The sequence below is a fragment of the Equus przewalskii genome, chromosome X, assembly GCF_037783145.1.
Source record: "Equus przewalskii isolate Varuska chromosome X, EquPr2, whole genome shotgun sequence".
Lineage (NCBI taxonomy): Eukaryota > Metazoa > Chordata > Mammalia > Perissodactyla > Equidae > Equus > Equus przewalskii.
In genome coordinates, this window is record NC_091863.1 from 39,938,096 (window position 1) to 39,949,444 (window position 11,349).

Consider the following 11,349-nt stretch of genomic DNA (forward strand, 5'->3'; position numbering starts at 1 on the left):
TGTAAAATGGCAATGATAATTCCATTTTGAAGATCAGAGATTAATGCTTGTAAAGGGCTTGGTGCTGTACCTAGCACGTAGTAAGTGCTCAATAAATTAGTCTGCATGACAGTGCAGCAGAAAGGATCTCAGGCTTGGGAGTCTGGAGGACCTCAGTTTCAGGCGCCGATGGACCATTACCGACTGTATGACCTCGAGCAAGTCGTTGTGTCTCAAATTTGGGTTTCTCTATGTGTAAAACGGGGTTGATAATGCCTACCCAGACTATCTCAGGGAGTAGTTAGGGGGTTCGATGAACTCATGAACCAAGGTGTCGTGAGAGGTGAGGACTTGCTGCCAGTCTTAGGAGTGAAGCCATACAACAGGTTGACAGAGAGACCATCAGAAAGCCTTTCTGAGTGCCACCTAAACTTCTCCCTTCAGATGCCAACCCTAGTTGAAATTCTTCCCTGAAGGATGTCAGTAATAAACAGGCTACTGTGTGGTGTTTTCTGCTCATGAGGCAGTGAGAAGAGAAGACTGACGTTTACTGGGCCTGTCGTGTTCAGGGCACTGTGCCAAATGCCCATGCACATTATCACATGGAATCTTCTCATGACAATCTCACTTGACCCATACATCCCCCCTCCCTACTGGATATTTGGCTAGCACTACATATCTAAACCTGAACTTACAATAAGAATTGTAGCTAACCTTCACCAAGTACTTACTATGTACCTGGCACTGTGCACTAACAGCTTTGATGTTCCCTTTGACAGTGAATAGCACCCCCCGTCCAGCCTTTGCCCAAGCTAGAAACCTGGAAGTCAACCTTGACTGCTCCCTCTTTCTCAACTCTTGCATACTGTCAGTCCCAAATCCTGCCAGTTCTCTTTCTCAAATCTCTTGACTCTCCAACTCACTGCCACTACCTGGTCTAAGCCGCCATCACCTTTCAACTGGACTTCTGCAAAAGCCTCCTCACTGCTCTTCTTCCCTCTGGGACCGTTTCTCTATAATCCACTCTCCACAGCCAGAATGATCCTTCTGAAACACAAACCTAAGAAGGACATTCCCGTTCATAAGCCTTCAGAGGTCCCCATCATTCTTAGGATGAAGTCCCAAATCTGTATCATAGCTTCAAATGCCTTTTCTAATCTGGCCTACCTCTACATCCTCACCCTCATCACAGCCACACTCTCCTCCCCAGCTGTACTGAACTAATTTCAGTTCCCCGAAGGCCCTGAGCTTGCTCTCTAACCGCCAGGTCATTCATTGCACATACTATTCCTTCTGCCTGAAACATTTTCATCCTTGTCTTTTGCCTGGCTAACTCCAACTCATTCTTCGTGTGTCGGCCAGGTTAGGTTCTCCTGCCATCTACATGCTTCTATAATCCATCCATCTTAGTTCTATTGTACTATATTATAATTGCTTAATTGTCTGCCTTCCGTGCTCACCTCTGTGGATGAGAGATGATGTCTTCTTTGCCCATCTTTGTATCCCTAGGGCTAGCACATGATATGCAGTTAATAAATACTTGGTGAATAAATGAATGATTATTTCACAGATTAGCAACCTGAGGCAAGAGAAGTGATTTTCTCACCCAGGGATTGGAACCCAGGTCGACCTGAATCCAAGGTCTGTCTTCTCAGTCCTCCACAGAGCTCAGTCACACACTAGCCTAGTGTACCCAGTAGCCCAGAAGAGAGAATGTAGGAGACATCCACAAGGAAGGGCATTTTGCCAAACTGAGATGCTTTTCATCAGGGTTCAGTTCAGAGCTGTTTGCTGTTAGGAAGCCTGGGTTTAAGTCTACTCTAATGAAGCGTGTGCTGCTCTGGGTCTCAGTTTCCCCATCTGTGAGTGAGGGAGCTGGAGCAGATGATGTTCAAGGAGCATGCCTCTGGACCTCCTAGCCTGCCTTGCTGGCTGTAGATTCAACTCTTCAAACCACCCTCTTTCATTTCTCTTAGATCCCCATCTTCTAGAACACGTCACCAACCATCCACCTCCCATACCTTTACCCACACTAGCGCTTCTACTAGTTGAAAGGAATTGAAATCAGAGTATTTTAACCCCCTAGTCCAACCCAGCCCCCAAACCCACAGAGCCAGGAGGTGCTCATCCTCATCTCTCCTCTCAGTTTTATTGACTGATGGAAACTACATCTTTGTCAGCCTCCAACTCCACAGGGACAGCGCTGGGAACAGGGAACCTGAGATGATGCCAGATTTCAGCCTGAGAGCAGACACAGAGTTCTGGAAGGTGACCCAAGAGGGAGAAGAGAGAGGAATATGTGAAAAGGCATTGTGGGGGAGGAGGAGGAGGAGATCAATAAGTTCCTCCTGCCTCCTAAAACTCCCAGAGTTCAGGAACAACCCGGGCCCCAGCCCTGATGCTGGACTCCTGCCCGAGAACATGGAATCAGCCCACGATCTCCAAACACAGCCCTGCTCTTGCTGGCTGCCGGGTCTTATCTCAGCCAGTCCAGACTCCAGCCCAACCCAGGAAGGAAGCAAACCAGAGAAGAGAGGAGGAGGAGTTAGAGGTGCCCCTCTGATTAGGGCAGATGTAAATGCTGCAGCAAACTGGGCAGAGGCTGTGCATAATGTTACGGCAGCAACTGCTATTGCTAGAGTTGGCTGGGGGCCCAGCAGAGGACGGGCTTGCGGGAACCCATTTCCAGCAGCCAGGGAAGGGAGGTGATGTTTGTGCTATCTGTGTGTGTTGGGAGAGGCAGCCTGACCCCTGAGCCAAGGTCTGGGGGTGGCAGGTCACTGCTGAGGCACAGCCCATGAAGCCTGTGGTTGCATTCCAAGCTTCAGAATTTGAGAGTTATTGGGCCTGGTGGAGGGTGGGGACCTCTCCTAGAGGCCAGATCAGACATGAGGGTTCTCTCCTCTGAACCTCCAAACCTCCATAGCCCAGCCAGAGAGAAGAGGAAGTCTCACCTCTCCTTCTTAGGCCAGAGCTCAGATGTCAGGTGGGACCCCAAGGGCCCGAGGGGAGGAGCATGCAGGAGGCCAGCTGGAGGAGAGGGGCCAGTCCCATTGTGCTGAGGCAAGGAGGCCAGGGGCCTGAGGAAGCCCAGCGCTTTGGCCCCCACCAGGAAAACTGTCTGGGATGGGGGCAGTTTCCCATTCCCTGGCTACTTCCCCACCAGGTAGGCCATTCCACGAAACTCCATTGCATAGTTCTCAGTGGGGGGCAGAAGGGGTCCCTAGGCCTGCCCCTCTCTGCCTCTCCAAAATATGGCTTTGGAAAGGAGTCCCCAAGAATCAAGAGGGCCCTCTGGATGGCCAGGCCTGCCCCTCACAGGGAAGAGATCTTGACGGTCTCGGGGAGGAGGCAAGGGGTACCCAGGCTGGAGTTCCTGACGGTGCTGCTGGCCCTGCCGCTGCCGCCAGGGGAGGAAGGTTGGCTCTCATCCGGGGTGTTGGCAGGAGGGGTAGGGATACTGATGATGGCAGCCACGAAGTCCCGGCTTTCGCAGTTCAGGTCAAGGCTGTCATGGGGCTTGGCATTGAGGCTTGAGCGGCTGTAGATAAGGGTGGGAAAATGGAAGTTTCTTAAAAAGTCATCCTAATACTTGCCACGGCAATCATGACATTTATTGAGCAACTACTGAGTCCCTGGCACTGTGCTAAATGCTTTCCCTGACCCCTCCATTATGGTGGTACAGAGTGAGGGCTCTGGAGTCAGATAGTCCTGGGGTCGAATCCTGCTCCCACTGTAACCACTCTCAAATTCTCTTTTCTCTCATCTGTAACATGGGAATCACAGTGTTTCCTACCTCATAGGGTAGCTGGAGAGATTAAATGAGATAATAAATGATACAAAGTGCTCAGAATAGTGCCTGGAACATAATGAGCACACACACAAAAATGTTATCTATTATGGTTACTCTTTACAATGCCAAAACCCTCACAATAGTTGATAGTAAGATATACAAAATTTGGTCCCTGTTCCTTTCTGACTTTACCTCCTACCACTCTCCCCCTCAGTCACTCCTCTACTCACAGTAGCTTCCCGGCTGTGTCTCTTAACATGCAGACCCATTCCTGCCTCAGGGCCTTTGCATAGGCTGTTTGCTCTGCCTGGAAAGCTCTTGTAGATATCTACATGGCTCACTCCCTCACCTCCTTCAGGTCTTGGCTCAGACATCACCTCAGCAAAGCTTTCCCTGAGCACACTATTAAAACTGCATCACACCCTGTTCTACACTCTCTATCCCCCATCCCTGATTTATTTTTCTCCTTGGCACTTAACATACTATATCATCTGTGTACAGTATTTGTTTATTAACTGTCTCATCCCACTAGAATTTAAGTTCCAGAAGGTCAGGGATTTCTGTCTGTTCTATTCACTGCCTAAAGTGACTAAACTCCTATAGTGAACTGCAAAATGCCTTAAACTGTGCCTGGCACATAGTAGATGCTCAATAAATGTTGAAAGAATGAATGAAGAACTAGGGTTTCCAGGCAAGATAAGCCCAAGCTCCTAGCTTGGAGTTTGGGTTCAAGCTTGACTTGCTAGACCTGGAATCATGAAATCTCGTATCCCCTGGTCCAAGCTCTGAGCTTCCCCAGGGGTAGCCAGCAGGTGGGGGGTCCTTACCTCTGAGGGGCAGGGCTCCTCCGTAGCCCTGCCAGTGTGTCCAGCTCTTGCATGCTGCCACGGCTGACCGAGGCAGTGGAGTTGGCAAGGCGGATGGCACGGCGCTTGGCCCTGCGGGGGCAGCAAGAGGACAGCAGGCTGCCAGGCCCCACTGGCTGGGAGGACACAGAGGTGCTGCGGCTGGTGCGGCCACCCAGCGAGACAGCACCCAGAGTCTCACTGAAGGTTAGCTCGTCTGTGAACTCATGGCACTGTGGGCAGAAGGGAGAGAGGGTCACAAGGCACCATACAGGAGCTGACTCTACCCCTAGGCTTTTGCTTAGGCCCTTTCTTCCTTTCTGGAAGTTGCACTCTCTTCCCTTCCCTTGTCCACCCTTCAAGGCTCAGCTCTATTGGGGCTCTTCCAGGAAGCCCTGTGTGGTTTCTGCAATTAGTGGTGAGCCTCCCATCCCATGGAGGGAGCTGCCTTGGCAGCAGAGGGACCCCCTTCATTCTGCCATGTCACCTCTCATTAGGCCTCACCGTCGTCTTCTCTAGACAATGAAGCAAGTGGTGATGTTGCTGCTCGAAAGCAGAACGGTTCCTGACGCACAGTGCCTGTTCCTCCCCACTGCCACTGTCCTGGAGTGGATGGAGCAGAGGGACGAGGTCAGCACCTTCCTCCTCCCATCAACGCTCACCCCCAACCCAATCCGGGCCCCTACTCACCTCAAGGCCCCCGTTCTGCTTGTACTGCAGGAAGGCATTGGTGGTACCACTCTTTGCCAACCGGATTCTTGCCAAGCGCACCTTCTACAGAGAGAGGAGGAGATAAAGGAAACCCAAGCGTAGTAGACTGGCCTGGGCTGTGGGGAATAGGAGGGACTCAGGTGGAAGGTGCTGTTACCTGCTGTGCTCGGCGCTTGTCAGCACGCTGGTTCTGGTGGTAGATGCGGCTAAAGTTGGACACAATGACTGGCACAGGCAGAGCAATGACCAAGACGCCACTGAGTGAGCAGATGGACCCGAAAATCTTGCCAGCGATGGTGCTAGGCACCATGTCTCCGTAGCTGGGGTGGGGGGCAGGTAGGCCAAGGTCAAGAAAAGTACCCACCTCTCAGTCCCCCACTCCATCCCATCCAACCCAGCTCACTCTGCGAACCTGGTCAGGCACTCAAACTCTTTGAGCCTCCGTTTCTTGCTCTGCAAAATGTGAGGAATGACCTCTCTGGCCACTAGTGGGGGTCAAATGGGAAACGGGCCCTCACCCCTACCATCTGCTGCCCCCATCTGAGCTGCACACTGGGCATCTGAGTCAGCTGGAAATCTATTAATACCAAGCATAGGGAGAAGGAGGAAGTCACAGGCAGTAAATATAACCTCCTGGTAGGGGGAGTCCCACCACCACAGGCCAGCTGAGGGGCTCTGAGTCCTGAGAGCAGTGCTCTGTTGGGTTTGCATGCATCTGTCTTACCTTCTCTAGGTAGGACCCCTTCTTAATCCCCCAGGGGAAGCCTTGAAACTGTCCTCACATGAAAAAATAGGGAGGAGCCTTGAAACTCCCCCTTCCCTTTCTCCATGCCACTCCCCGTCCCATGGAGATAGAGCAGAACCAACCTTTCCAACTTGTTTCACAGAGGGGGAAACCGAAGCTCAGGGAGGTTCATAACTGACTTGCTCAAGATCACAGAGCATACTTTTGTTCTAACCATAGGACCAATCAGACCCCTCCACGGAAACGCAGCCTCTGCAGTTTTCAGCCTTCGCTCAGGCTGTGTCCCCCTCCCCCACAGGGTGGTTCTTCCTGATTTCTTTATTTTGACTCAATTAAAAGTCTCTCCAACTTGGCCACTTCTGGTTCTGTGATGTGTCATCTCAGACGGTGTCCTCAACTATGAGACACGGGCAGCCACTCACTCTCCTAGGGCTGTTGTGAGGACTGAAGGGGGTACAAAGTAACAAAATACCCAGTTCCAATTCATTCTCAGGGCTTAGTATTTGTTTGTCGATCCAACCCTGAATCTCCAACCAGAATTCATTTCTACCCTTAGAAACCTCATCAATTTTTGTGTCTCTGTATTAAGGTACTGAGCAACCCCAATTCATCCATTCAGCAGATACTGAGCAGCAACTGTATCCCTAATCCCAATGATGGAAGTTTAGAAAAGGATTACAATATCTGCCCTAGACAATGTCTTTAAGAATAACCTGAGTTTGGTGATTCCATTCGATGCTATTATCCCAACCGGTCCCTCTCAAGGATTGGCAATAAAAAAATAATGCTGAAAAGATCTTGTTCTGGGGAACATCAAGGAATCACGAAGCCACAGAGGTAGTACCTCACACAACAGATGATTCTAGAGGGTTGGGAAAAATGGGGTCCTCAAGATGGAAAAAGGGGTGATAGAAAGCCAGTACCGTATTTATCCTGCACTAGAAACATTCAGAGAACTTGCACAACCATGATATCATTGAATTCCCTCAACCTGGTGAGGGGATTGTCATTTCTCATTTTACAGAGGAGAAAGCAGGCCTAGAGAATACAAGGTCAACAGAAAGAGTGCAGCTAAGACAATCCTTGAACCTAAGTCTCTTGTCCTGGAAAATCAAGGAATTGTCAGAGCTGGGAGGGATTTGGAGATTAGCCCAACTCCCTCAGTTTTTACAGATGAGCAAACTGAAGCTCAAATAGAAAGAGATCATTTCTCTAACCTTAATTTTACAGAAAGGTGAGTGTAACTGACTGATGGGGCAGCTCCCAACACAGAGTCTGCACTCACCCAAGTGTGGTCATGGTGACAATGGTATACCAGAAGGCCGCAGGGATGCTAGTAAAGTTGGTCTTGTTTGTGCCCTTCTCGGCATAAAACATGACAGTGGCGAAGATGATGATGGCCATGGTAAGGGAAAAGAGGAGAAAGCCCAGCTCCGAGGCACAGCTCTTGAGTGTGTAGCCCAGAATCCGCAAGCCCTGTGAGTGCCTGGAGAACTTGAAGATGCGGAACACCCGGAACACACGCAGGGTGACAAAGGCGCCCGAGACATCCTCGTTCTTGGGCACGAAAAGCCCGATGTAGTAGGGCAGGATGGCCACCACGTCGATGAGGCTCATTACACTCCGCAGGAAGCGGCAGCGGCTGGGGGCGGCGAAGAGCCGCAGGAGGTACTCGCCTGTGAAGATGAGCACACAGGCCGTGTCCATGCAGAAGAAGGCCAGGGGAAAGCGGTCGCCGCACGGCTGCTCCCGCGGGGGCCGCCGCGTGGGGCCGCGGCACGGGATGGTCTCGACCACGTTGGCGATGACCGACACGGCTATGAAAAAGCCGGTCACATAGTAGAAAACGAGGGCCGCGGTGCTCGTGTGTGGGTTCTCGAAGGCCCGCCAGAGCCGCTGGCGCAGGGAGCTGCCGGCCGGCAGGATCGGGCCATCGCCCGCCTGCTCGGCCTCCTCGTCCTCCGCCAGGCGCTCGGCGTTCTCCTTCTTGCGGTCCCGGTACTCTTCAAGGCAGCAGTCGCCCACGAGCTCCGGCACCAGGCCGTAGAAGGCCAGCTCTTCGTCGAAGGCCTGGATGCACTCCTGCCGCGGGCAGTGCAGCCTGCCCGTGCGGTAGAAGTTCAGGACGTGCCGGAACATGTCCGGGTCGCGATCGAAGAAGTACTCGCCCGAGTCGGCGTCATAGAAGAACTCCTTCTCCGAACTGCCCAATAAGGTGTCCGGGTAGCGGTCCAGCGTGTTCTTCCATGTCTCGAAGCGTCGTCCGCTCACGTTCACCACCAGAACCTCATCCCCTCGAGATGCCTTCACCCCCGGCGCCGGGGGCAGGGGCTGCTGGGCCAGGGGCAGCCAGCCCACCGCGGCAGCACGCGCGAAAGGCAGCCACGTGGCCACACCTGCCGCCATCGTGCCGAGCCCCAGGCCCGCGGAGACTTGGGAGGCTGGCCGTTAGGAAAATGTGGCTGTCTCCAGGATGGTGGGAGCTTGGAGAGGCCCTGGGCCACTCGCACAAGGAAACTGGGGATGTCTAGAGAGGCCAAGATGAACCAGGAGGAGGAACTAGAGAGACAGGCAGGGGCTTTCGGGGCATTTAGAGGGTCTGGGAAGGACCTGCGGGATGTCTTTAGGAACTGAAAACGGGCTTCTAGAGGGGCCAAGAAGGATCTGAGGGAGTGTTTAGAGCCACTGAGATGATTCTAGAAGGGTCAGCATGTGCCTGAGAGATGTCTGGGGGTGTCTGAGGGGCAGGCAAGAAACACTGGGGAGTTGTCCACACTCTCAAGAGTTCTGAGGGAAGGAAGAAGGAACTGGACCCCTTAGCGGGGCTGGAGAGAGGATTGGGGCATTCAGAGGGGAGAAATGGGACCAGAGGTGTTTGAAAGAGGCTGAGTGTCTGGAGGGGGTTCGAGAGGGTCTGAAAAAGGTGAAGAGGGTTGTCTACACCCTCAAGACTTCTGGGGAAAAGATAAGGGGGTTGGAGCGCCCTCGTGGATCTAGGAAAGGGGTCGGTGCATGTAAGGGGTGGCTATAGAGCCAGGAGGTTGTAAAGAGGCTGAAAGGTGTCTTGGGAGTGCCTAGAGCTGCCAAGAATAGCCTGGGGGGGTGGTGTCTACACTCTACAGGAGTTCTGGGGAAGGAAGGAGAGGTGGGGCCCCCTAGTGGGGCTGGAAAAGGGAGTGGGGTATCTAAAGGGGTAGATATGGGGCTGGGTTATTTTTCAGAGGCTGAGAGGTCTCTCGGGGCGAGGGGTATCTAGGGGGGCTGAGAAAGCCTGGTGTGCCCTCTCAAGAGTTCCGGCGGGAGGAAAGGCTGGGGAATCCCGCGGGGCTGGGGCTCAACTGGAAGGAAGTTGGGCACAGCCCCAGAGCACCCAGAGGACTGAAAAAGACTAAGGTAACAGGAGGAGGGGGTCCCCCCCAAAATGGGTTGGAGAGCTGGGTGGGATGTTGAAAGGGAGTTGGGTGTGTCTCTAGGAAGTGGGGGCTGCTGGGCCTTGCAGGAGGCTGATGGGGGAGGCCAGGATAAGTCTGCGTCCCACCGTTGGGGGGCTGGTCTGGGGAAACCACACCCCGAGGGGCTGGCGGTGTGTGCCGGGCAGCGGCAGTGGCAGTGGCAGAAGCGGCAGCAGAAGGAGAAGGAAGAGGAGAAACAGCCACAGCCAGGCCTGGGAGAGGAGAAGACAGCAAGGCAGGGGGAGGGGGCTGGGTCCCTGGAAGGAGGCTCTGGAAGGACAAGGTCCAGCAGGACCCCTGGGGACTGTCCCAGGATGGGTTAGGGTGTGGGGGCTGGACCAGGGAATGACAAGGACAGCGCTGCTAGTGGCCCCCTCCCCCTCCCCATAGGGCCGTCCTCACCTGTGTCCCCGCTGCAGCAGCGGCCACAGCGGTGGGGCTGGGGGTACCAAACACCGGAGCTCCTGCCCCCCTCTGCAGAGCTGCCCGAGTTCTCCTCCTCCTCTGGCTCTCTCTCCCCGCCCCTCTGAGCTTGCCGGGAGATGGAGAGAGAGGCAGGGAGGGGCCTCGTGGCTCCCAGAGCCCCCTCCCCTAGGACAGCACGAGAGGGACCCTGGGGAGACTCCGCCTCTTACAAAGCTGGTTGGGCCTCAGTCGCGTCATCTGGAAAATGGGGGTGGCAGGGAGCTTTGCCAGTTCTCCCCACCTCCTTCCTGGACTCCCCCATCTTCCTGCCCAGCTCCTACCCCACTCTGCCCCCAGGGGTCCCCACCCCCACCCGTCTGAATCAGCAGCACTTAGCAGATCCGATCGATGGAGAGGCGTCTGTTAATGGCCCCACAGCGGAGTGCCACGGGGAATGATGCAGCGCTGTGTCCCCTCCCTGCCCCCCAGGCTGTAAAAGAGCTGAAGAAGGGGGGGGTGAGGGGAAAATTGGTGGGGGGCATTTCTCTAGATGGCCAGGCCCCCAAAGCTATTCCCTGGGTGGGGGGGCCATGGGTTAGAGCCCTGCTCTAACCAAGACTGCTGTTGTGGGGCTGGAGCCCTGTCCTCCCCTGTTTTCAGATGTGAAATGGGCGGTAAGGGGAGTGCATGTGGGGACAAGCCAGGTCCCACCCCCATACCAGGTTCTCTCCCAGGAAGGCCCCACTCTGAAGAGCAGTCTGTCTCATCTGTCCACATCTAGGAGCCTCAAATCATACCTCCTCCCCTGGAGGGCTCTGCTCCTGAGTGGCAAGAGTACTGGGTACCCAGTGCCTCCAGCATTGGTGGGTTCAAACCCCAGCTTTGCCATTGACTTGCTGTGTTGTTGAGCAAGTGACTTGCATTGTTTCCTCAGTTGTCGAACAGTTACCCCAACTCGATAGTGTTGTGGGAGCATTCAGTAGAGTGATGTGAAAGGGGATGGCACAGGGCATGGCACACAGAGGCGGCCTCATCTTTACTAATTGAAGGTGTGTGGCGATGGGGGAGCAGTAACGCACGGCCAGTTTTAGCCTTTCAATCCATTTACCCACCCATACAATCCTCCATTTGCTCACTCATCACACTCTTGATCTGTCCATTTCTCCATCCCTCCGCCCACCCACCACCCACCTATCCATCCATTCTCCCACCCACACAACCACTCTACCAAGCCCTCTACGTGCCCATCTGTCCATTTAGTCTTTAATTCACCCACCTACTCACTCATCCATTTGTATATTCACTCCATCCACCTAACTATTCACCAACCTATCCATATGTATCCCCCTCCACCCATCTATCTGTCCATCCATCCATAGCCCTGCCATCATTTATTCACCTACTCTTTACTCTTTCCAT

General features: G+C 53.7%; 1 protein-coding gene across 3 annotated transcripts; it reads right to left on the reverse strand.

The window, feature by feature from the left end:
• Positions 1-2,109: 2,109 nt before the first annotated feature.
• Positions 2,110-10,197, reverse strand: KCND1 (potassium voltage-gated channel subfamily D member 1). Of its 3 annotated transcripts, XM_070603539.1 has the most exons (8): positions 9,928-10,128; positions 7,359-8,600; positions 5,486-5,648; positions 5,308-5,391; positions 5,122-5,220; positions 4,600-4,850; positions 3,342-3,520; positions 2,110-2,240 (listed from the first exon to the last, which is right to left on the reverse strand). In XM_070603539.1, the coding sequence occupies exons 2-8, from the start codon at positions 8,477-8,479 to the stop codon at positions 2,128-2,130; spliced, it is 2,010 nt and encodes a 669-aa protein (XP_070459640.1). In that variant the 5' UTR covers positions 8,480-8,600; positions 9,928-10,128; the 3' UTR covers positions 2,110-2,127. The 3 variants fall into 3 exon arrangements, with proteins under 3 accessions (XP_070459640.1, XP_070459639.1, XP_070459641.1); XM_070603538.1 differs by having other exon boundaries at positions 7,359-10,197; XM_070603540.1 differs by lacking the exon at positions 2,110-2,240 and having other exon boundaries at positions 2,934-3,520; positions 7,359-10,197.
• Between the last annotated feature and the right edge of the window lie 1,152 nt (positions 10,198-11,349).